Source organism: Rhincodon typus, chromosome 39, assembly GCF_021869965.1.
Source record: "Rhincodon typus isolate 14 chromosome 39, sRhiTyp1.1, whole genome shotgun sequence".
Taxonomy (NCBI): domain Eukaryota; kingdom Metazoa; phylum Chordata; class Chondrichthyes; order Orectolobiformes; family Rhincodontidae; genus Rhincodon; species Rhincodon typus.
In genome coordinates, this window is record NC_063370.1 from 4,361,516 (window position 1) to 4,388,455 (window position 26,940).

The 26,940-nt window shown below is 40.8% G+C and overlaps 2 protein-coding genes across 2 annotated transcripts in view; one reads left to right on the forward strand and one right to left on the reverse strand.

Annotated features, from left to right (window-relative positions):
* Positions 1–26,281, forward strand: part of LOC109935467 (signal-induced proliferation-associated 1 like 3) — a 180,972-nt gene extending 154,691 nt beyond the window's left edge. The window contains exons 11-15 of the mRNA XM_048618382.1: positions 3,468–3,713; positions 7,157–7,303; positions 19,660–19,793; positions 23,669–23,787; positions 25,829–26,281. Coding sequence (XP_048474339.1) covers positions 3,468–3,713; positions 7,157–7,303; positions 19,660–19,793; positions 23,669–23,787; positions 25,829–26,281 — 1,099 coding nt within the window. The remainder of the gene's footprint in view (positions 1–3,467; positions 3,714–7,156; positions 7,304–19,659; positions 19,794–23,668; positions 23,788–25,828) is intronic.
* The window catches only part of LOC109924783 (mitogen-activated protein kinase kinase kinase 10-like), a 285,189-nt gene that overhangs the window by 254,385 nt on the left and 3,864 nt on the right, over positions 1–26,940 (reverse strand). The gene's annotated exons all lie outside the window — the stretch shown is intronic.

The window sequence follows — 26,940 nt, forward strand, 5'->3', positions numbered from 1 at the left end:
TCATGTGGATTTGTTAAAGCAATGAATGAAAACTTTAACCCGTGGTTGTTACAGGAAGACTTCAGTTCCTGTTTTCCCTCAAAATAGAAATAGAATCAGATGGAGGAATTCATCTAATATTAATTTTCTTTGGTATCTTCAGTGTTCATTCTGGTGCCTCTAGTATCATAGTTGGTACGCCACTTCCAAAAATGGGAACCTGGACCAATTTCTCCCCCTTCTCAAATCTGTGTGGAGCTAACTGCAGCTTCGCTACTGTTACGTTGGCTAATATCTTCTGAGATAAAGGTTGATTTTTGTAGGATTTAGCAACGATTGTTTTTTTTTTCTGGTCTCTGTTTCAAAGATGATAGCTTTTTCTAAAATTTTCCTTGGACTATAAAAAGTTAAAGGTTGATCAGAAATGCCAAGAACAATTCCGACTATGTGTGTAAAGCTCCCTTTTTTTTGCACATTTCAACCAATGAATATTGATTACTTTGTATAATGGTCAATAGATTCATCTGTTAAATCTTGCCTGTCAATGAATTCTATTTGATCTTAAATTAGACTAATTATGAAAAGCTTTTACAACATTGTTGAAGGTGTTTGTCGTCTTTCATTTTCTGGTGACTGTAGCATGAACTGCTAACGGACCAACTGCAGAGAATATTGTATTAACTGCCCTATGATAGCATGCAGATTTTTAAGCCAGTTACTGTATAGGGACAGGAGGAGACCATGTAGCTCCTCCAACCTCTCCTGCATTCCAATGAGATTGCCCCACAAACTGTAAAACATTTGGCTAATCAATTATCATTGATACAAGAGGGTTCCAGAGTACTATCACCCCCACATTTGTTGAAGTGTTCCCTATAATATCACTCCTGAAAGTTTTTTGCTTCTAATTTTTAAGATTCCGCTGCCAATTCTAGATCACCTATATCGTTTTGATCAAAGGTATTAAGAGAAACTGTTAGTTTCAAAATCAAATGCTCCAATCCCATTAACATCCTTGTAAATGTTTTCTGCGCCCTTTCCAATTTAATAATATCCTTCCTATAGCAGGGTGACCAGAACTGTATATAGCGCTTCAAAAGTGGCCTCACCAACATCCTGTACAACTGCAACATGACATCCAAACTCCTATACTCAATGGTCTCAACAATGAAGGCAAACATTCCAAATGCCATCTTAACCACCCTGTCTGCCTGTGACACTCCTTTCAAGGAGCTATGTGCCTGAAGTCCTGGGACTCTCTGTTCGATAACACTCACAGGGCCCTACTATTAACTGTGTAAGTCCTGCCTTTGTCTTACTGAAGTCTTAGCAAAATGCAACACCTTGTATTTATTGAAATTAAACTTCATCTGCCACTCCTTGGCCCGCTGGCCCACTTGATCAAGGTTCACTTATAATCTTTAGATAACCTTCTTTACTGCCCACTATACCACTAGTTTTGGTGTCATCTGCAAATTTACTAACTATGCTTCCTATATTCTCATTCAAGTCATTTATAGAAGTGACAAACAACAGTGGACCCAGCACTGATCCCTGCGCAACACCGTTAATCACAGGCCTCCTATCCGAAAAATGAGCAAAGTGCAATGATTCGAAGTACTTGGTACTTCGATAGTTGATGGTTTTGTGCATAGATTACAATCTGATGGTTTTGTTACATCTGCACTAATGTTAATTAATAATGTTGGTCATTTGATGCAAATGTACACTTGTCTTTACAGCATAAGTACAGCACAGAGGTGCATATGAAGTGGCTTAAAAGGTGGTTCACAGTATTTATGCTCCACTAAGCCTTCTAGTTCATTACTGCTAAGTCTACCAATTCATCCTTTCATTATTTCCTGTTATTTGGGTTGGCTTTTGGACTGTTTTTCTGCACCATGTGCCATTCCACACCAGAGTAATATGGTAATAGAAACGTGCAGAATGGAGGCAGACTGTTTGGAGAGCAGTCCTTACCTTTGCAACTTCTCATGGCTGAAGTCCCTTATCTCTGATAACATCCTGTAAGCCTGTCCCATCATCTAAGGCCTTGTTATCTTCCCTGAAGTGCAGTTCCTGAGCTTGTTTGTGGTGGTTTGGCCAAGGCCCTGGCTGCAGGAGAAAAGAATGATTGTTGTGAAGAAGGCCAATCATGCATTCTTAAACTAAATTTTATAAGTGTCTTACTCTGTTTGGACAAAATGTTTCCTTTTGTAAGTATGGCCATATTTAGAACGTTTAGGTCTCTCCCTTTTGCAATGCTGAAGTGTGCTGTGTTAATTTCCAAGTTTATTTAATTGGCTTCTCACCAGGCTTTCCTAAATGGCTTCCATGCTGGCTGCATGTGAAATGATGCTTGCTGTGAGCTATCTGTTTCTGATTGGACACACTCTCTCTCCTCAGCCACGAGTGTTGCATTGGTTGTTTTCATAAATCCATTTGATTTGAATTCTGACCAACTTTTAGCAGATAAGTTGCTGTCCCCAGACTTGGCTTTCATTTCAGATACTAGAGCCCACAAAAGCACCAAAGTAACTGGTCTGCAACAGCACTGGTAACTTGACTGCTTGAGGAGTTAGCAGGATAATGTGGCAGGAGAAAGCAAAATAGAACGAATGCTGGAAATCTGCAATGAAAACAAGGGGGCTGGAGAAACACAGCAAGGCTGGCAGCATCCGTGGCGATAGAAACAGAGTTAACTCTGAGTCCTGTATGACATTTCTTCAGAACAGAACTCACCACTAAGTTTGTTTCTCTGTCCATGGAAATTTCCAGACTTGCTAAATTTCTCCAGCATTTTCTGCTTTTATGCTCAAATAATGTGACTTGGTGTTTTGTAGCTGTTTGTTGTTTCTTCCTCTACTCAAGCTGTAGATTGTTACTGGTGTACAATTTCACTGATGCTACTCCCTACTGCTATTTTCAGGTATAGGTATGAGTGAATAGACTTTTTTGTTTTAAACTGCATCTAACTCCAAACCATGCATACTTCCAACAGAGTTCATTAAGTAGCAGCTGAGATTTGGAGCCTTGACTGAACCAGGGTTGTCAAGACCCATTATAATACCCTTCGAGCTACGCCAGCCGAGATCAAGGTAGATTGGAGGTTTAGCTGTGACTTTCTGCTCCAGTAACAATGTAGAAAGATGTAAATAGCAACAACAAAATTGCCTTTCATAAAAGCAAACCAAGTCATCAGATAGGGCTGTCATTTTGAATGGTAATTCCACAAACATTGAATTTACTCACGTGTAACTTCATCAGTATCCCATAATCATCTGAAGACTTGCTGTTTAAGAGGCAGTTATACAAAATGTTCTTTTCTTGCATATTTTGCAGGAATCTCCCTTACCACTGTATTATGCACAGCAACAATCCTGAGTCTTGCTGTTGTCATTGTTTTAAATACTTGCTGTTACGAGGTGCCATTTGAGAAGTTGATGGGATCATTGCATTCAATAACATGCTGCCTCAATTTCTTCCAGGGGTTGCTCGGAGTTGTACAAAATGCACACCATGGACATGAAAGGTGAGAATGACAACATACCACATGGATTGAGACCACCCTACAGAACCAACGCTCTGCAGTGGAGCAGTCCCACAATTCACAGTGCATCACTGTCTCAGCGTTGGACAGGATCTACACACAATCCGATATCAAACTGGAGCCAGACCTCCAAACAACAGGGAGTCCCAGTTGCGTATAGTGATTCACAAGCCAAGAACAAGCGGTGAGTTTTTCATCCAGAATTCTGTAGAAGGGAAAAGGCAGAGAGGTGCCCACACTGAGGTCTTTAAAATTAAGAACGGATTTGATAGAGTAGATGTACAGAAATGCCTCCACTTGTGCGGAAGACGACAACTAAAGCCTAGAAATAGAACATAGCGGTAATAAATCCAACTGGGAATTCGGAATAAATTTCTTTCCTTGGCATGTGGTTGCATTTGTGGAACTTGGATTGGTTTGAGACAAATAGTATTGAGGCACTTTAGGATAAAGTAGGTTGGGGCCAAAGCTTAAGTAGAGCAAAATTGCTGATAGAAACCAGTTGAGTCGTATGGCTTGTTTCAGTGCTGCAAATACCATACACAGCTGCTCTCAAGATAAAATTTTCTTAGCTGAGACATCTGGCACATCGCAGCCAATTAAATGAATTCAGGAGGATTGTTAGATGACAGCAGCTCAGCATTCAAAATGAAATTAGATGTTTGTGTTCACTGCAGAAGATCTTTGCCTTGCATTGTTCTGACATTGATCAGTTCCCTCTGATTGTCATCACCCATCAAGGTGCAGGTCCTTGGGGAATGGAATGCATTCCATCCCCAGTGTCAGTTGTCAGGGTTAAGGTTAAGCACGGTACAGCACTGCGAACTGCGGAGGAAAGCTGCCTTTGCGCTGGCCTACAAAGTTCCTCTACAACCTCCAAATGAGAGGCATTTTCCATTTCCTGCACCAGTGAGCTGACTGACATTGTCAATTAATATGTTAATTGGTGCAGTTTTGTGCTTCTAGCTTCATTAGCACTATAGACTTGAATTGGGTTAAGACTGCACCTCTCACTGAGCTACATTTTAAATCAAGTCCAAGAAGTAACAGATAATAAGTAATCCTCTTGCTTTTCTGTCTCCCAAGTATATGAAAACCAGAAGGCAATCAATGTGTTACTGCTTCAATTCTTGACTCTTCCCCCATCCCTTAACTTAATAGTTCTTTAAGAGAAGGAACCCAATACTACAGTTATTTCTAACGCTTATACGTTAAGCAGTTAGAACAGGATGGTATGTCTGGAAGTGCTTTCACTCATCCGTGAGCTCCATTTGAATGTATCTGATCCACCCTTAAAGTGGTCTAACTTTTTGGATTAAGAAATAAAGACGTGCATTTCTGTAGTGCCTTTCGTGCTCTCTAATGTGCAACCAACTAAAGGTTTTTCAAATGTAGTCGCTATTGTAATGCAGGAGACCCCAAAGTTAGTTTGCGCACAGCAAATTCCCACAGCAGCACGCTATTTGTTTGTGATGTCAGTTGAGGGACGAACATTGGCCATGGTTCTCCTGCCATTCTTGGAAATAGTACCTTGGGATATTTGACATTCACAAGGTGGGCTAGGCCTCAGTTTAACATAACCCATCCAAATGATAGAATTGCCTAAGGTGCAGAACTCCTGCAATGCTGTGCAGGAGTGTCAGCTGAAATTTTTGTTCAAGCCCTGGAGTGGGGCTTTGGAGACAAGTGCTAACTAACTGAGCCACGGTTGGAAGCCAAATCTTAATAAAATCAATAATAATGGTACATAGCTGATCCTTGGTGTTTGAATCTTTTTAACAATATGCTGGCCTGAAATCACATGAAGCCAGGCAAATTAACAAAGACCTGTTGACAAGTGTTAGAAGCATGTCTCCTGAGATCAGAACAAAGTCAGCCATCAAAGTTGAAGTGCTTTGTGCAGACATATTTAGCAAGTTGGCGCACTGAGATTCTAGATTTTTGAACGGATGTGAAATGCCTAAGTTTGCCAAGGGGTACTTTCCTTTTGTGCTGTGTTTGAATGTGAGCCTCCTCCAACTTGTCTTGCTTTTAGATCTGTACAGTGCATCCTTGTAAGTGATATAACTTGGTCATATCAAAAGCATTTTGGCTTGGGGTTTTCATCTGGTTATGACAGCAGAGTCCTTGTCAACCGTCCTGGATTTCCTTTCTTAAAAGCTGCAAACTGAATATGATGTGTTCCTTGCCAGAGTTGACAAGATAATGACCTAATTGGACATTTGCATGGCCAAAAGAACTCTGTGCTAAGGTATAATGAAGTCATAGTCATGCAGCACAGAAACACGCCTGTTAGCGCAGCTTGTCCCATTTGTCTGTCTTTCGGCCCATATTCCTCTAAACCTTTCCTATCCATATACCTGTCCAAATGTCTTTAAATGTTGTAATTGTACCTGTGGCAGCTCCTTCCATGTATGCACCACCGTCAGGTGTCAAAAAGTTGCCCATTAGGTCCCTCAAATCTTTTCTCTCTCGCCTTAAATCTGTCTGCTAGTTTTGAACTCCCCTACCTCAGGAAAAAGACTCTTTGCTATTCACTTTATTTTTGCCTCTCGTGACCTTATAAACATCTATAAGGTCACCCCACAACCTCCTACGCTCCAGGGGTGAAAAGTACCAACCTATCCAACCTTTGCTTATAACTCAAACCTTCCAGTCCTGGTAATATATCTTTCTTTGTAAATCTTTTTTGCACCCTTTCCAGTATAATAACATCTTCCCTTATAGCAGGGTGACCAGAATTGTACACAAGCCTTATCAATGTCTTGTACAGCCACCCATACAATAGCCTGACTGAATTGCATCTAGTTACATCAGCAAGACCTTGTAGAGCATGTATTTAATGCAGTCAATTCAGCCATGGCTCAGTTAGTAACACTCTTGCGTCTAAGACTGAAGGTTAGGAGCTCAAATTCCACTCTAGGGGTTTCAGTGAATTGTCTAGGCAGATGCTGCAGTGAGGTACTGAGGGAATGCTGTGCTGTCATTGATTTTGTTTTAGATGAAGCATGATGTGCAGCTCCTCCTGTCCTCTTGGAAGTTCTCCATTTGAAGAAGAGCAGGAGGAGTTCTTGCTGGTTGTTCTGGCCACTGTGTCTTCCCTTTTGTGGAAGCTGTTTGCCATATTCCCTGAGCTAAAGCAGTGACAACACTCCAGAATTTTGACAAATTGATGGACTATTACATGTTTTAGTCTGTTCTGAGGTTGTAAAATGCACTATGTAAACACATCTTTTATTCTCCAGATTAGAAAAAGCAATTTTGTTAGATCAGAACATGGATGAGCTCCAGAGAGATTTCTGTAGGTGATCTACTGTTGAAATGTTCTGTATGGTTACCTGTAGTAACTGCAGGTATCTTTTGCTTTGGTTGAAACATTGTATGCTCCCCTTTTCACAGAGAATGTCAGCAATGCCACCTTACAGCAATAAGATTTTTACATCAAAGTAAATAAATTATCATTAAATGTATAGAGATAACAAGGTGTAGAGCTGGATGAACACAGCAGGCCAAGCAGCATCAGAGGAGCAGGAAAGCTGATGTTTCGGGCCTAGACCCGCCTTCAGAAATGTATAGCACTTGTTTTAGTCAAATTGGTGTTCCTCAAACAATTCCTTTATTTTCCAGACCAGTTAGCTACCCAGAAACTCTGTACAGTACAGCATCCACTGCTGCAGTTGAAAGAGGTCAGCCATTTCGTAACCCTTCCGGAAGCTTCTCTTCACCGGCATCGGGAGGTATTCTATCCAGTCGACAAAAAGCTATTAACGACAGGTAGGAGCAATGTAGCTCACTTTTACGTTAGTTGAAACTGTGGTTACAGGAAACATGGACTGGAATGGGGATTAAGGATGCTTTCTGGTTCAGATCTACTCCCCCTGTGAAGTTATGACTCTGCAGGTTCCTGGACCCCAGTATTATTTTCCTTCCATAGTGAAGCTTGCAAACGCTCAGAACTAAAACTGCTATACAAGCAAGGAGGTTATGCTAGTCATCTATAAAACACTAGTTAGACAGAGAACTAAGATATCACATGCAAATTTGTTCACTGCTTCACAGAGAATTTACAAGTCTATTGCCAGGAATGAAGAAGTTCACTACTAAAATTTTGGATTGACTGGGATTGTTTTCCTTTTGAAATAACAGCTGCTGAGGGGAGATTTATTTAAGCTGCATAAAAATGAGTCCGTATGCAATGTATAGGAACAACCGACTTTCCTCAGTAAGCAGGTCAATAATGAAGGGGGTGGGGTGGGAGATTTAAAGTATTGTGAAGAAATGCTTTTTCTCTGGTTGGCAGGGGCCTGGAGTTCGGTGTCGAAAATGATAGTGACAGAACCCCTCAGCATGTCAAGTACATAATCTAAGTTGTTTTTAAGATGTGATAGCCTACAGGCTAAGAGCTGGTAAATGGGATTCAGCCATATCACTGTCTTTTGGTTGTGAGAGAGTGGAGCCACTGGCCACCTGGATGCTGTAAAGCTAAATTTTCATTCGGGTTGTAAATATTCAGTGCTTCACTAAATATTTTCTTTTTGTTCTGTTTGCTTCTATGACCTGCAAGGAATCATTGTTCTTTCAAGGTGTGTTAATTGCTGACAAGGCCAAAGTTTATCACCCATCTGTCATTGCCGTTAAAGGTGTTCTTGATAGACTCAGACTCCGCTAGATGTGTGTGATCAGTGTTGGAATCTGTTGTTCATTCCATCACTTGGTTTTAATATTTTATCTGAAAGACTGTTGAAAGCCAGCATACAGTATTGGTCACCTTATTTAAGGAAGGATGTAAGTGCATTAGAGGCAGTTCAGAGACTATTTACCAGACTAGTACCTGAAATGGACAAATTGCCTTAGGAGGAAAGATTGAATAGGCTCCAGTATACACTGGAGTTGAAAAGAGTAAGAGAGAACTTGACTGAAACATGCAAGATCCTGAGTGAATCCTTGACTGGGTAGATGTGGAGAGGATGTTTTCTCTTGGAGGAATATCTAGAACTGGGGGGTCACTGTTCAGAATGAGAGGTTGCTCATTTAAAACAGTGAGGTGAAAATTTTGAGTCTTTGGAACTCTGGCTGAGAAGGTGATAGGAGAGTCCTTGAATATTTTGTTAAAGCAGAGATAGATTAGTCTTTAGCAAGAGGTGACAAGATTTTCAGGGGTAGGCAGAAGTGCACATTTGAGGTTAGAATCTGAGCCATCATTGATTGAATAGTGGAACAGGTTCGAGGTTGAATGACCTGCTCCTGCTCGTGATTGTCAGTTTTAATATCACAATACAGCTCTAGTCTATGTACATCTTATTGAAAGATAACCGGAATTGCTGGAAATGCGCAATAGGTGGATTGGCAGCTGAAAATAAAAAGAAACTGAACATATGAACTTCTCTTCATCAGACTTCAAGATATAACCTTGGGAGATGTTCCTGTGTTTCTTCCAAGAGACTGTGTATTTCTGCTATTTTCTGATGTTTCAAATGCCAACTTGGGACTGTGCAGGTTGTATTTTAAAATGAAAGAAACCTTGGATGTATTGTACCATTAAAAACCCTCAGAATTGCACAGAAGTACTGCCTGGTTATGAAGCTGTAAAATGCCCTCACTGAAAGCTTTCCAGTGACTTCTGGACTGTGCTTCCCTGCCCTCCCGCCTCCATCGCTGTTGGATTAAGTGGCAGTACAATTTTTTTGTATTTGTAATGGGAATATTGTGACCAGCTATATGATGGGAATGAGGTAGTTAATGAAAGAACAAAAACAAAGTTGCTGGAAAAGCTCAGCAGATCTGGCAGCATCTGTGGAGGAGAAAACAGTTAACGTTTCGGGTCCGGTTACCTTTCCTCAAAATTGTCAAGTGACACTCGAGCATCACACTGCCACTTAATCCAACAGCGATGGAGGGGGGCAGGGAAGCACAGTTCCGAGGAAGGGTCACCGGACCCGAAACGTTAACTCTGTTTTCTCCTCCACAGATGCTGCCAGACCTGCTGAGCTTTTCCAGCAACTTTGTTTCTGATCCTGATTTACAGCATCCGCAGTTCTTTTGGCTTTTAGTTAATGAAAGGTGTTGATTATTCTCTAGATGCCATAAATCCACGCAACCTCATGTGTATCAAGTTATTGCAGATTTTACCAACCATTGTTTGGAATTGTCACTTTACTAAGGTTTCATTTCCAGCCTTGCCTTATGTCTTACTCTCTGTTTTTATGACAGAAGTTATTTTAAGTTCTCAGAGGTTGGCCAGCATTGATGCAGAGGTGAAGACCTTTTGTAGAGTTCTGCTGAAAGTTCTGTGTGTAATGCCTACCTTTTACTGCCGTTGATGGATATGCTGCCTGTGGCAGAGCATTTTTTGTTTCTTAATTTAGAGTTCCAACACTTAAAAGTTTTCTGATTTACACTTCTGTACTGGCACAAAGCTACACTGCAGAAAATTAAATACGAGAGGTCAAAATGCTGGTTCAGCAAAGTTCAATTATACACTTATCAGTTTTACTTCTATTTCACACACCATAAACTGCAACACAATGCTTACTACTTCCCGATTTTATATAACCCCTTCTCTCTCAACTTTCTCAATATTCAATCATCTCTGGATCCCTGGTTCCATTAGGTTGCAGGGATTCCCTGCCAGACCTGCTAGATGATATGCTAACACGTCAGTGGGAAAAATACAACCTTCTTGTTCCTGCCAGCAGAGCTGTTGTTGCTTGGAGCCGAGCCCGTTTATAAATCTGTGTTTCAAGTCCACATCCTTCTGTTCTCTCAAAAAATGGAATCTAATTGAGCAGGCGTTGGCAGTGGTCCACAAGCATTTGCAATGAACTTCGTTTCTTGCTTGCAACAGACCTACTTTAAACTCTCACCTGGTGCCATTATTCTCATTCCATTCCCATCCTATTCCTATGTCCCTGTCATAATACCTCATTTCTTACACCATCTCACCCTTTCCTCCTGTACCATTCTAATTCACCATTCCAACCCCCTTCAAAGCATTCACTGCTCCCACCACACTATCCAATGCATGTCATCCCACCCATGCTTTCACCCCTTTTGCAGAATGCATTGTTTGGCCAGATTGTTCTGCACCTGTGGGATAATTACTGGTTAGTTTTGACATTAGAGAACTTTAAACTTCCCACCATTGTGCAAAATTTAAATAGAGTGAAAGATTGGTGAAAACTACTGTTGGTCCCTTCCAATCAGAAAGAGGGGAATGTATAATAGGGAACAAAGAAATAGCTGACAAACCAAGTTCATACTTTATCCATTTCCTTCTCTGAGAAGTCAAGAGATGTACTAGAAATGGCAGGGAACACAGGGTTTAGTGAGAGTGAGGAAGGGAACCAACACTATTAGTAGAGAAATGGTGATTGTGCAATTGATGGGATTGAAGGCTGATATACCCCCTGGATTTGATAATCTACTTCCCCAGAGTACATTCAGGAAATAGCACTGGAAACAGTGGTCATCTTCCAAGAATCTGTAGATTCTAATTAGCTCCTATGGATTAGAGCGTAGCTAATATAACCCTATTATTTTAAAAAGAGGTAGAAAAAAGATGAAATAATTAGACTAGTAAGTCTGATGTTGGTAGTGAGAAGATGCTAGAGCCCTTTATCAAGGGTTTTGTGATGTGGAGGTGCTGGTTTTGGACTGGGGTGGGCAAAGTCAAAAATCTCACGATACCAGGTTATAGTCCAACGGGTTGATTTGAAGTCAGAAGCTTTCGGTGCTGCAGGGGCTGCGCTTCGAAAGCTTGTGATTCAAATCAACCTGTTGGACTGTGAACTCTTGTTGTGATTTTTGACTTTGTCAAGGATTTTACAGCCGAGCACATAGAAAACAGTAGTAAATTTACACAGTCTGCATGGATTTACAAAAAGAGCAATCATGCTTAACAAATTGACTGTAATTCGTAGAGAAGGTAACTAGTACAGTTGACCATGGGAGCCAGTGGATGTGGTATATTTGGACTTGAGGGAGGGTTTTGACAGACTCCCACGAGAGATCAATGTACAAAGTTGAAGCGCATGAGAATGGGGTCATCTATTGAGATAGACAATTGGTTAGCAGATGGGAAACAAAGTAGGAATAAAGGATTCTTTTTCTGGATGGTAGAGAGTGACTGGTGGGGTGCTACGGGGGTTGGTGTTAAGACCCCAATTATTCGCTATATATTTAATGACTTTGAGGGAACCAAATGTAGTATCTCCAAGATTACAGATCCCACAAAGCTCGGTGGAAAGCAAGCTGTGAGGATGACGCAGAGATGTTGCAGTGTGATTTGAACAGGCTGAGTGTGCGCAAATTCATGGCAGAAGCTTTATAACGTGGATAAATGTGAAGCCCTCATGATTCAGTCACTGAAAGTAAGCATGCCAGTTCAGCAGGCAGCAAAGAAGGTAAATTGTATGTTGGCCTTCATAGTAAAAGGGTTCAAGTACAGGAACAAGGATCTCTTGCTGCAATTATACAGGACATTGGTGAGGCCACACCTGGATTACTGCCTGCAGTTTTGGTCTCCTTATCTGAGAAAGGATGCTCTTGCTACAGAGGGAGTGCAGCGAGTGTTTACCAAATTAATTCCTGGGATGGCAGGAATTGACATGAGAGATTGAGTCAGTTAGGATTATAATCATGGAGTTTAGAAAAATGAGGGAGGAATCTCAACCTTTAAAATTCTAACAGGACTCGACCGGTTAGATGCAGAAAGTATATCCCCGATGGTGGGGGAGTCCAGAACTAGTGATCATAGCTTAAGGATAAGGGGCAAACCTTTTAAAACCGAGATGAGGAAAATTTCTTCACCCAGAGAGTGGTGAACCTGTGGAATTCACTAGCACAGAATGCGGTTAAGACCAAGATATTGTGTTTTCAAGGAGGAGGTAGATATCTCCTGTGGCTAAAGCGATCAAGGGATGTGGAGGGAGGATGGGGTTAAGTTAGTGAGTTCAATGATCCTTGAATGGCAGAGTAGGCTTGATGGGTTGAATGGCCTACTGCTACTCCCACTCCTATCTCCGATTTCTGCGGTTTCCAGGCATTTGCTATCAAACTACCAACAAATGTACCATTTCAGCCAGCTGATTAAAACAGTCCAAATGGGCTAAAGCAGCACATTTGTACTGATTTGTATATTACTTAGCAAATTAATTTACTTGATATTTAACGTTAAAGAACTAATCAGTGCAGTTTTTAAAAGAAAACTGGTTTTAAGTAATGAGTGCTCCTTTAATTTTGACTGACCTGTGCTTTCTGTTGATTTATTTTGGAATTAGATTTGCACTTTTTAAAAAAAAAGTTAAAGTTTACTGTCTTTATTGAAAAAGAGATGAACTGCAAGGACACTGCATTATATACTCCAGTAAAAGTCCTGGATTGCCCACTCATGAACGAAATGATTAATAACACTTAGCAATTAGGTAATTCCTCTTTCTATGGGAAAAACTGAAACTAAGAATTATTAAGGCATTTGATTATGATTGTACAGCTACCTGCACATTTTCATGGTTCAGGTAATATCCACGAGGCAACAGTGAATAATGAATAAGTCATGGACTGAGTGAGTGATCATAGTCGTAGAGTGTGGACAACCTGTCTAATGAATATTGTTGAAAGAATTGCTGGTACCAGTGGTGTAAATAACAAATAAATTAAAGCTGGTTTTTTTTCCAAAAAAAGACTTGTTGAAATTCAATAAAAGAATTCAGAAGTTGTAGGATGTTTTATGCTCCAGCTGAAATCATATCCAAAGTGTGAGGTGTTGAAGGTATAAAGTATTTTAGCAGACATTTAATTACTAGTTGGAATTTGTATGACTCCATAATTTAAATAAGCTAAACAATTTTCATTGTTAACAGACCCTGTAGCTATAGGGGCCAATTGCTGAATTTAATGCATGCATACAGTAATAGCATATACTTACCACTGACACTTGAATATTGGTTATTGATACTTTGTCATTACCCAGTATATACAAAGCTCCCGAGCAGCATATTCCTACAAGGACAAATAACATTGACTATTTAAAACTGGCCTCTTATGCCTAGATGTGTGCACAGATACTAATATAGCCTGTACTATATTGTCTGAACCATAACATGCAAGTGAGAATCGAGCACAGGTTGGCGAAACTGTACACCACTGTTCCAGTGAAGCTTCAGCTAGGTGGAATACATGTTTTGATGACTAACAATGAGACTGTCCTCTAGAGAAGACAGTAATGTATGTATTGGATTTTTAACACCAGACAACACTATCTCAGTTGGGTGATCCACATGTTAAGATTTGTCTTGTCTGGTAACTTAAGCTTTTATACAAATTGAGATGCCATCGTTTTAGTTTTAGAATATGCTTGCATTTTCGATTAAGATGTGGAGATGCCGGTATTGGACTGGGATGGACAAGGTCAGAAGTCACATGCCTCCACAGTATAGTCCAACAGGTTTATTGGAAATCACAAGCTTTTGGAGCGCTGCTCCTTCATCAAGTGAAGTGAAGAAAAACACAGGCGCAGAATTTATAGGCAGAGAGATCAAGAGATCATACGAATGGTGTGAGTAGGGTGTGGAAAGGCTGAATAATAAGTCTCTGCAGGTGATCAAAAATGTCAGACAGTATGACTAAAGTGTCAACAGCTGAATAGTAAGTGACGAGATGATCTATAATCCAATTAATTGAGGCAGAGAGATAATTTCAAAAAATTAAAAATAAGGTAGTGCTGGAGACGAACCAAATGGCTGGAATAACATGAGGGGTATGAGAGTCACATGATGGGGGCCTAACCCAAGTAACAATAATCTAAAACTGCACCAACTAATTAAGGTAGAGAGATCATTGTAAGTTATCAAGGTGATGGTGTCAAAACCGGACAGTAAGGAAGATTTTACAAATACAGGACAGTCTAGTGGAGTTACATGTAGTGCAACATGAGCCCAGGATTATAGTTGATGCTGTCTCCGTGAGTATGGAACTTGGCTATCAGTTTCTAATTGGGGATTCTGCGTTGTTGTTACTTTGGTTAGACCCTCAGCATGTGACCATAAGACAGAGAAGCAGAAATTAGGTCATTCAGCCCATCAAGCCTGCTCCCCCATTCAATCATGGCTGATAAGTTTCTCAACCCCATTCTTCTGCTTTCTCCCCATAACCCTTGACAGTCAAGAACCTATCTATCTCTATCTTAAATGTACTCAATGACCTCCACAGCCTTCTGTGGCAATGAATTCCACAGATTCATCCCTTTCTGGCTGAAGGTATTTCTCCTTATCTCCATTCTAAAAGGTCTTCCCTTTACTCCTAAGGCTGTGCCCTTGGGTCCTAGTCTCTCCCACCAATGGAACCATTTTCCCAACATTCACACTGTCCAGACCGTTCAATACTCTGTAAGTTTCAATTAGATCCCCCTCATCCTTCTAAACTCCATTGTGTATAGAGCCAGAGTCCTCAAATGACTGTTATACCTATCATGTTATTCCAACCATTTGGTTTCTCTCTGGCACCACCTTATTTTTTAATTTTTTTTGTAATTATCTCTCTACCTCAAATAGTCGGATTATAGGCCATCCCTTCATTTGCTATTCAGCCTTTGACACTTTACTCACACCATCAGACACTTATGATCACTTGCAGAGACTTCTTATTCAGCCTGTTGACTCTCCATTCATACCATTTGTATGATCTTTTGATCTCTCTGCCTATAAATTCTGTGCATGTGTGCTTTTCTTCACTTCACCTGATGAAGGAACATTTTCAATTAAGGTAATAGCTATGCTAGAGAAGATGCCAGATAACAACACGAAATTTATAAGGTTTTATTGCTTTGTGTTCTGATTTTGGAAATGGAAAGTATGTGTAAAAATATTGGCAGTGAGTAGCACAGCAATGTATCTAAGTAGTGGGCAATAGGATGGCATGAGCTCCAAGCTCTCTTTAGAGTTCCTAATCTTAGTCTTTGATTTCAAATTGCAGTAAATTTCCACCATTTGTCGTCATTTGTTACTGACTTCTGTAAAGCCTTTACAGCCAATGCTATAGCTGTGCAGCCAGTCACTGATGTCCTGCAGAAAGTGTATGCAGTAAGGTCCTACAAATAATGATGTAATGATCAGATTTTTTTTTAGTGAAAATAGGTGATGGATAGATATTATCAGAACAATGGGGAGCTATTTGAAATAGTCTTGAAATTTTTTTGTATTCAACTGAAAGTCCTGATCCGACCTGTGTTTAATGCCCCATTTGACTGAAGGCAGTCCCTCATGTCTGTGCACAGGTCCAACAATGGACTACTCCCTCAGTTTGTGTTCAGGTCTGTGGGGCTTAAACCCACAACTTTGACTTAGTGTGTTCACAACTGAGCTACAGCTAACACTGCACTTGGATGCCTGACTGTGGCACTGACCTACCTTGTAAAGTACTAACTATGTTGACAAAGCTGCGATTCTTGTAGACCTAAAGTAATCAGAAGTATTAGAATGACCATTGAATCCTAATAAGAGAAAACATGAACTAAAGTTTCAATTTCAGACATGTCATTTATGATTCTGCTTTCACTTGGATTGTTAGATTTCTGTGAACAGAACTTTCATTGCATCTGTAATTGTGAAATAATCACAGGCTAATATTTTGTGTTTGCATACTAGTGAAGTTTATAGTCAAGAGATCTGCAGCAGAAAAAATGCATCGCATGCATGCTCGTCAAAAACAACCATCTAATTTGTCTAATTTCATTTTCCAACACTTGGCAGAAACCCTCTGAGGTTACAGGCCTCTACCACCCTTATAGGCAGTGTGTTTCGGAATCCCACCACCCACTGAGTGAAATGAATATTTCCTCACATACCCTCTAAACCTCCTGTCCCTTAAATCTATTCCCCCAGTCATTGCCTCCATCAAGGCGAAGGGTTTCTTTCTGCTTGTGTGTAATATTGACTCGTTCAAATTTGACATTTCAGACAGCTGAGTCATGCAACTGATCGGGAATTTTAAAATTGCAATACCATTTAGAAGCACAGTGGAAACCTTTTGCAGGTTGCTTCCTTTTAGCAGGGTCAAATGCAAGTTGTTCATGTAATTAAGTCTTTGGACGCAGTTCAGCACTTAAGGCAGCTTGCAACCAACCATTATCAATTGGATCTTGTCAAACAGCAAACTAGTTTTTCAAGTAACAAACTTTCTAATGCTGTATTGCATGACTGATTTTGGATTTGTTTTTGTTTATCCAACCATGCAGCAATACCAAATACCCCAATTGGGCCTCTGAGCTAAAATATAAAATGTTTGTGGGTAGCTGCAATTTCAGGGAATTTTTACTGAGGCTATGATGGAAGAAACCAAAGCCCTTTGTGACATAGTGACATAGTGATATTCATGATCTTAAAGGGCCTTGACAGGAAATGGTACTACTAATCAGCTTCATAGATTCATTGTGGTACAGAAGATGGCCAGTCAGTCCATCTAATCCATCCTGGCTCTGTCACATAATTCAATAAATCCCAATGCCTCTACGAAATGTTGACATTTTATTAGAGAACAGCTTAGACAACCCCAAACATATGGTTGATTTAATTTGTTGCTGTGCAAAGATACTGTTTAGGAAATAGGTGAAAGTAGGGAACTTGTGAAATAGGTTTACGTGTTTAAATCTGCCCATCAATTTATTGGTGCTGAAATGTTTTGGGTGAATCATTAAAAAAAAGTTGTAAATGAGCTGTAAGTGTCCAACACTATGACAATAGTCTGGTCTCTTTTTTTTTCCACCCCCCTTGAACATTTTTTGTCTGGCTGTGTCTACTTGGAAGTTTTCTTTGGAAGGATTTTGGACTTGGGTAGCATGGAATGGCTGTCCTACTGACATTCAGCTATGCCTGTCCAATATGGAAATGGACCAATCAACTGGTCCAGTGGTGCAGTAGAAAGTCAGCATGTGATCAAATACACTTGGAATCTGTCAGGAATTACACACTGTTCTGCTCGGTCTGTTCTCCTGGATATATTCTTGAACGTGTTAGCAATGAATCCATACTCGTTGAATGCATGGTAAAACTATGCTTCTCTATCTGCTGGCATGCGTTCTGCCTCCATGCCCTGTGAATGTAGGGTATTGATGCGTATTCTCTGTAGAAGAAGTGTTCTGTTCCCCGAAACTTCCTAATCTTCAATTTAATATCACCCAAACAAAAACTGACCTGGTCTTTCATTAAATGCCAATTATATAGCCCTTTGACCTGTGTTTGCTGAACAAACTGTTCAAAGGGAAGGTTATGGTCTTCTTGTGAAGTCAACTCTGTAACAGAAGAGCTGCTTTGTGTTAAATGGTCATAAAGGTGAGATAATGGCAGTACTACAATAAAAGTCATACGACTTGTCAACACATGGTGTAAGAAATTAAAAACAAAGCCAGAAAAAAAAACACAATGTTCCTGCTCTTGTTTAGCGTGATCACTTGAATTCCAATGCATGTGCGCAGATAAACATTATTTGTCTTGGCTGTAAACAAGGCGTATTGTGGAATATAAGCACAATGCTGGAAGCAGAGTTAACACCTCAGATTGTTAACCTCTGATTAGACTGTCCTGATTCTCTCTCACTCTCCACAGATGCTGCCAGGCATGGTGAGTATTTCCAGTGTTTTATATTTGCATTTCAGGTTTCCAGGACCTGCAGAGTCTTACCTCTGCACAGAAATATAAAGAGTGGCCTCTTGCCTTGTGTGAAGCTTGAGATTAAAAATCAAAACTGAAAGAAATTTAAAAATAAACTGAAAATTCACAACACCTGCATCTGTGGTCCATGCTGTGAAAGAAATCTTTCATCTGTCCTTGTATGCAGGCTCTATTTTGGAAGAACTGATATTCCTGTAACTTCAGAAGACCAACTGTGCAGCGTAGTGGGGCACTCCACTTGCGTTCAAATTGAGGCAAGTGAAGAAAAAGAAAACAGACACTGGTCACTTGTTAAAAAATCTTTCACAGGATGTAGGAGTCACTGGGTAGGTTAGTACTTACTGTCCATCCCTACTGCCCTTGAGAGGCTGGTAAGCTGGCACCTTAAACTGCTGCCAACTGTGTGATGTGGGTACACCCACAATGCTCTTGGGGAGTTCCAGGATTTTGACCCAGTGACGCTGAAGGAACAGCAATATATTTCCAAGTCAGGATGGTGCGTGACTTGGAGGGGAACTTGCAGGTCCGTGAGTTTCTTTGCATTTGCCCTTGCCTTCTAGATGATGGAGAACGCAGGTTTGGAAGATGCTGTATAAGGATCCTTGGTGAGTTCTGGATGTGCATTAGTGGTGAACAGTGTTACTTCAAGTACAGTATCCAAATGTCAGGTTCAGAGTGGCATTAAAATATGTGATACAAAACCATCATAGTTGGTGCATGACCAGTAGAGATTAGGAACAGAAATTATGATGATATTTGAAAATGGAAGGTAACCCTCAAACAACAGTTTGATGATCATAAAAGACTCAACATATAATGGATTAATGGTAGATTTCTTGTTTTGATAGTGTATCTTGGATCTCTGGCATTTAACAGGGCTTGCCAAAAATGGATTGTTACAAAGTTGGAAAATAGAGCTATAAAGATGCTGTTACCAAAGATGAATTGACTTAATTGGTCTTATGGTGACAGGATTTTAAAGGTTATAGACATTGTTAGTTAACTGGAAGCAGAGTCTCAAATTTTTGATGCTGGGCAGTGATAAAACTTTTTATACAGAGAGCACTACATAGAGACAGTAGAATAACCTTATCTTCTGTGCTGAAAATATTCTAATATTTTAGTCCATTCCCATTCTGTACTTTTCTCCCCCAACACCAACCTATTCAAAAAGATGACCTCATTCCGCAGGCAGTATTTATGTAGAGAAGCCTAGGCTGATGTTGAAGATGTTAAACCTTCCTATTAGATTTGTTTTATGTATCGCATTTAATACAAATGGCAACCTTAGACTGAAGTTAACTTAAGACAATTGCTGCAAAAGTCAATTCTTTTGAATGACCAATTTTCTTATTAGTTAAACCTTGGACCATTTAGCTTTTACATGCCCTATGTTTTTTTCGCAGCACCTATGTTTACGTTTTTGACCTTCAACTGCAGCATGTTCTACGCTTGTTTCACTGACAGGTTTGGTGGAGGAGCAAGCCAACGCCCAGTTGCGCCTTATGAGTATCACAACAGAGATGATGTGATGTCAAGTGGTGACTCTTCATCTGGAGGATTAACCAGCCAGGACAGCACAATTGAGCGAAATAAGAATGGTAATGATTTATAGTTGATGGTGCAAACATTTGCGTGTTTACTGCCTGTCTGAGTTCCCTAGGCACGAGCAGCCCTGTGTTCTTTTACCACTGGCAGAAGAAAGTGCCAACACATTGATTTTAATTATTGCTGTCATGTAGGACTGTTTGAACCCATTTGCATTAATTTGTCCATTTATTATGAAAAAATCAATTCCTCATTAGTTAATTGGCTGTTCTTCAATCAAACTTGAGAATTTTCTTTCAGAAAGCAAACAGAACAAAAGTAATTATTTTTTAATGTAATATTCTGCTATGCAGTCATTAGTTAACCACTGTTTCATTATTGTTTCACCTCAAACCTGGATTTAAATTAGATATGTAGCATTGCTTTTTACTGCTTTTGATCTGTAATGGATTTACATGGTGTGAGTGCAGTAATCTCGACTCCTCGCACATTGACCCAAGGTCATATGGATACTTTTAATTAACTTGTTCAGAAATGTTATTACCACTTCCTGGAGCAAATGGGACTTGAACCCAAGTCTTCTGGCTTGGGTAGGGCCACTACCACTGCACCACAGACAACCTAAAGATGCTGTTTTTGTTTCTAATTCTGGTATTGGTCTGTGTTCTAGCTTTGGATTTTTTAATCAACCTGTTCAGACATGTTACGACCCACGTCTGAGGCAGGTGGGACTTGAAACTGAATCTTTTGGCCCATTGGTAGGGGCGTTATGACTGCATAACAAGGTACAAGGCAGTACAGTCTGTTTTATGACAAGGTGTTAGGAGTTGTGCCTTGTGCTATCATTGGAATAGAGTGCTTTCACTGCTGCTGCAGAGACTGAGTTCCATATTTATAGCACGTCTTATGGCATTTGCTTCTTCCAGCTCACCTGCAATCTCAGCCAAGTAGGTTGTGGAGAGAGAAAAACAAACAGTGTACCTATGTGACTCTTACAGTCTTACACTTTCAATTAAATGTGTTTTTATTGCAAGGCAATATCTCCAATTTCAAACAGTTCTAATCTTGACAGTTCTGTCTGTATGACCATTACATAAAGCCGCAGTGTTTTAAATAGGACATTTAGAAGGTGTGTGGACTTGGGCCATTATCTTCTGTATGTAGGAGAAGCCCATAGTTGAAGGGGAGTGTAGAATCAGTTACAAATACCAGGCAGCTTTTCGAAGATGTTGTTTTGAAATGTGCTATAATTGTAATGTACTGCAGAGATAGGCCAGCCCAGTCTGTCAACAGCAACTTTTGCTGAAAATATCACGCTGTCAGAATCTCTTCACTGCTCATTTTTGAATTGTCAACCACAAGAGAATTTTGTTAGTTTCATTTCTAACTCCCTCCCCTCTTCGCCCTGCCGCTCTTTTACTTGAAGGAAGCGTTGTAAAATAGTTTGAGGAAGGATTTGTTCTGTATTGGATTGCAACTCTTAAGGGTTTAATTAAAGAATAATATCTGACCAGCACAGCTGTGTTTGTACTGGTAATGGCTGCAGAACACAAGTGGTCCTCTGTCAATTCTACTGACTCATGTACTGTGCTGACGTGGTTGACCCCAACCTGAGAGGTAGAGGGAACGCCACAGTCAACTTTAGTAGACCAAGGATTAGAGAAAGGAAATTTTAGTTGGATGTGGGCAGGCATTGGGTGAGAATATAGGAAGACATATAGGCCATTCAGCCCCTTGAGCCTGTTCTGCCATTCAGTGCCTGATCTATGAATCAACCCAATTTAGCCCTACTTTGCTGCATGTAACTAGGAAAAATCTCCATCCCGGGTTTGGAAGTAGTCATTGACCTGAAGTCCTTCAAGAAGAGTTCTGGATTTCCATTGGCCATGGTACGAGAGTGTGAAGTCTGAAAGCACTGTTAATATTCTAGCTTCCATTTTAAAATGGTGCCACCTTGTTTATAGGCTTTCATGTTTGAGGATATGTTTAATTCTGTGTCTTTTCTTTTGTAGTCCTGTTAACATTTTAAATACATTGATTTAGATCCAGCCTCAGCCTACAGAGTCAAGAGCATGTAAACCAAATTAATCAATCCCCATAAAATAGCTTTAAAACTCAATCTCATTCTGATGAATCTGCTGTATACCCTCTCCAAGGTTAATGCATCTTTCCTGCAGTTAGTGCCCAAACTGAGAACAATTATCCAATATAACATATTTTTGGATTTAAAGGGGTACCATTAACTCTGGTTTTGATAGTCAGCATATGGAACAGTTTTAGGTACAGGTATAATATTACTATCTGTATTACTGATTCAGCTGAGATCGTATTAATTTGACCTCTGCGGCTCTTTGCCCCATAGGAATTGTTCCATACTGTACAGTATATTAAATGAACCAAAAATGACAATCGGAACATAAATTTAATTTACCTTGTTTCAATTCTCCAGAAAGGGACTGATCAAGGACATGTACAACTGAAGCATCACTTTTCACTTCAGCATCTAATGGCAGACTGGTGCAAAAAGTGAAAGTCACAGGATATCAGGGGTGAGCTGGCAAGATGGATACAGCACTGGCTTAGTCATAGGACACAGAAGGTAGTGGTGGAAGGATGCTTTTCGGAACAGAGGGCAGTGACTAGTGCTGTTCCATAGGGATCCGTGCTGGGACCTCTGTTCATGATCTACATAAATGATTTGGAGGAGAACATAGCTGGTCTAATTGGGTTTGCAGATGATACAAAGATTGGTGGAGTTGCAGATTGTGGGGAGGATTGTCAGAGGATTCAGCTGGATGTAGATCAGTTGGAGACATGGGCAGAAAAATGGCAAATGGAGTTTAATCTGGACAGATGTGAGGTGATGCATTTTAAAAGGTCAAGTACAGGTGGAAATTATACAGTGAATGGCAGAACCCTTAGGAGTATTGATATGCAGAGGGATCTGGGTGTGCGGGTCCACGCATCAATGAAGGTAGCAGCACAGGTAGATAATGTAGTAAAGGCCTATGGCATGCTTGCCTTCATTGGAAGGGGCATTGAGTGTAAGGATGGGCAAGTTATGCTGCAGCTTTATAGAACTTTAGTTAGGCCACATTTGGAATATTGTGTACAGTTCTGGTCACCACATTACCAGAAGGATGTAGATACTTTGGAGAGGGTACAGAAAAGGTTTACTAGGATGCTGCCTGGTATGGGGGATTTTAGCTATGAAGAAAGGTTAGATAGACTGGATTTCCAAGGTTGTGAATGGCATGGAGAGTGGAAAGCATGAGGTTTTTTCCAGGATGGAGGGATCAATTACTAGGGGACGCAGGTTAGAGTGCGAGGGGGAAAGTTTAAAAGACATGTGCGAGGCATGTTTCTCACACAAAGGGTGGGGAGTGTCTGGAATGTGCTACCAGAGGAGGTGGTGGAAGCAGGCCCAATAGCAGCGTTCAAGAGGCATCTGGACGAATACATGAATAGGACAGGAATAGGGGGATGCGGATCATGGAAGTGAATACAGTTGTTTTAGTATGAAAGGGCAAAATGTGTCAGTGCTGGGTTGGAAGGCCGAAGGGCCTGTTCGTATGCTGTATTGTTCTTTGTTCCTTCCCTTTTGATTTCCAGTCCTCTGCAAGTCTTCCCATGGTTAAAAAGCCTGCCTAGGCTTTCGAAGTTACCACACCACGAGTGATACCAGTAGCAGTAAGGAAATCTTAGTGACAGTATATGCACAATCAATATGGGAGAAACAAGAAATAATTGCCCAAAAGAAACATGAACAGTAATAGATTCACCACTTGTGCCCTGTTCTTAGCCACTCTGTGACTCTCATACATTTTCAGTTTGAAAGAGCAACATAAACTATTGCAATAATCTCTTTGCAAGCTATTTGCATTAATAAAGTGTTATTGTGATTAAAACTGTAATTCTTCAATTTCAGATCCTGTGTGGCACGTACCAACCATGCCCAAAGTGTACTCACCTTCTGGAAACAATATCAATAAGCGTCTCCCTAGACAAGAGCTAGCAGGCAAGGATTCCCCCAATAGACATTCCAAAGTAAGCAACAGCATGTATCCTTTTAAAGTTTTTAAGATTTGTGTATAGCTTCTGCCTATAAAGCTGTTGCCTAGCTAACATGTTCTGCCAAACCCATTGCTATTGTCAATTGCATTAAAGGTTAGCAATTTTTTTTTTAACCAAATTCCTATTAAAGAAAGAATGCTAGTTTTCAAGATCCAAGGTGTCAGCTGTAGTTCAGTTGGTAGCACACTCGGTCAAAAGGTCATGTCCCGCTCCAGGGACTTGGTCACTTGGCATAAGACACCCAGTGCATTATTGAGGGAGTCTGCACTATCAGAGGTGCCATCTTTCAGATGAACTGTTGAACCAAGTATCTTTCATAGAATCCCTTTTGACCCAACAGGTCCACACCAACCCTCAGAGCACCCACCCAAGCCCATCCCCCTCTAACTCACCTAATCTACACATCCCTGAACACTATGGGCAATTTCCCACAGCCAATCCATCCTAACCTGCACATCTTTGGACTGTGGGAGGAAACCGGAGCACCCGGAGGAAACCCACGCAGACACTGGAAGAATGTCTATGTGCCCTCTTGAAGATTCCAGTCAATATTTTGAAGAAAAGATGAATGATCCCTGGTATTATGATCAATAACTAGCCTTTAAGTAGTATCTCAAAGCAGAGGATCTGCTTGTGATGTCAATTTGTGGGAGCTTGCTCTGTGTAAATTAACTGTCTCATCTCCTACATTACGGCATTGACTGTACTTCAAAAGTACTTTTTTAGCTGTAAAGTTCTTCACATATCTTGATATTGTGAAAGGCTCTGTATATATATGCTAGCCTTTACTCCTAAACACATTGATTCTGCAGCACCCTAAAAGATCAACATCGACTCTCCACCCCTTGTTTCAACCAGGCTTTTTTTAAAAATTCATTTGTGGGATGTGGGAGTCACTGGCTGGCCAGCATTTATTGCACATCCCTAGTTGCCCTTGAGAAGGTGATGGTGAGCTGCCTTCTTGAACTGTTGCAGACCACCTGCAGTGGGTTGACCCAAAAATGCCATGAGGGAAGGAATTCCAGGATTTTGACCTAGTGACAGTGAAGGAAAGGTTTGGTACCCTTTGTTTCATTATTATTCTTGTTGGGATGTTGGCCTTGTTGGCAAGGCTGACTTTGCCTCTCCTCAGTTGTCCTTAACTGATTGAAATGACCTTGAGAGCCAGGAGGCAGTTAAGAATTCATCACATTACTTTGGGTCTGGAGTCACACATAGGCCAGATTAGTTAAGAGCAGAGATAGTAGGATCTGCAGATGCTGGAGAATCTGAGATAACAAGGTGTAGAGCTTGAAGAAGGGTCTAGACCTGAAACGTCAGCTTTCCTGCTCCTCTGATGCTGCTTGGCCTGCTGTGTTCATCCAGCTCTACACCTTGTTATCTTAGTTAAGAACAGATTTCGTTCCCGAAAGAACATTGTGAACCAGATGGAATTTTCACAATCAACAGTCATTAATAGTCACCATTAGACTAGCTTTTAATTCCAGATTTTCTTTATTGTATTCAAACTTCTCTATCTACCATGGCAAAATTCAAGCCAATTTGGGTCTCTAGAATACTATCCCAGTGACATTACCATTATTCTACTACCTCCACTTGGTGAATATAGTGGTGTGGAATGGCTGGTTTGGGTTTGGAAGGACACCAATAATTCTGCTTTTCACCAATAACTGATAGTGGTCAGCATTTGGAATTATGTAATACTGCTAGATATGGAAGCTAATCGTAATACCTTTTTATAACTGGTTTAGCTGAAATCGTATTAACTCAAACCAAGCACCACCTTGCTGTTTTTGTTCCATACTGTGCAGTGTATTAAACAAACTAGAAATTGCAATTGATTGGAGTTTGACCTAATTTTGGATTTGCATTTTCTCATTTTTCCCCGGAACTGCATTTGCCCCATTTGCCTTGACCCTTGCCTGGAATAATTCTCTGGGCTGTCTGTTGAGCGTTCTCAAAGGGCTGTGCACAGTCTGCAGTTGTGATTCTAATTTTGTCTACTGCTTAACAGGGTGATGCTCACTACTCAAGCCAGTCAAGTAGCAATACTCTGTCTAGCAATGCCTCCAGCAGCCACAGTGATGAAAGATGGTCTGACCATATGGAGGTTGACCTTGAGACCTCTGCGAAAGGAGCATCCAGTGACAGCGGCATTGACACCACCCTTCATGCATCTAGTTCATTTGCTTCAGGCACAGCAACAACTAAATCCGCAAGACCAGCACCGCAGAGAGAGAAACCCCAGAAACCAATGCAGACCTCAGCCACCTACTGTGGACTGCAGGAGTACAACAGCCGGGTATTCGACCGGACACCGCCTCACTTGGAGAGGAGGAGGGACTCCTCACCAACACTCGGCACCAATGGCCAAAATAAAGGATATAGAATGAAAATCTGTGGTCCTTCTAACAACAGCAGCACCAGCTTCAGCGTGAACAGTAATGAAAACGTGCATCTGAGGTAAAGTGTGCCTGCTATATAACCCAATGTTGAGAAGTAAGAAAGGTGTCAAATCCTGGAGACTGCATGAAAATGCTGCCTGGAGGCTGAGCAGATGGTTCAGAGGTCAAATCTCGGTCTGTGCTGAGTCTCCTGCTCACTCAAGGGTGCTGCACTTGGCCTTGATCTGAGGAGAGGGCTGGGACTTGCATTTTTGATTGCTTTCTAATTGTCCCTCGTGTAGATGTCAAGCACAGATTAAAATCAAGCATGCCTGTGATCTCTTTCACAGTAAAATAGCCTGTGTTTGTACATTCACTACAGAGTGACAGCTTATGTGACCTGTAGGTGAGGAATGGTTATTAAATATTTAGTGGGTGGGAGAAGGCATAAGGATATCCTGGGTGCTAACTGAGAACATTGTTCCATGCCCTGTGGAAGGCATGGGCCTGCATGAGCTTTCTTAGAGAGGATAAGGAAGTTAGAAGCTATCATTAGTCCTAAACAGAGATAGTAGGAACTGCAGATGCTGGAGAATCTGAGATAACAAGGTGTAGAGCTGGATGAACACAGCAGGCCAAGCGGCATCAGAGGAGTAGGAAGGCTGACGTTTCGGGCCTACACCCTTCTTCAGAAAGTCCAGGCCCGAAACGTCAGCATTCCTGCTCCTCTGATGCTGCTTGG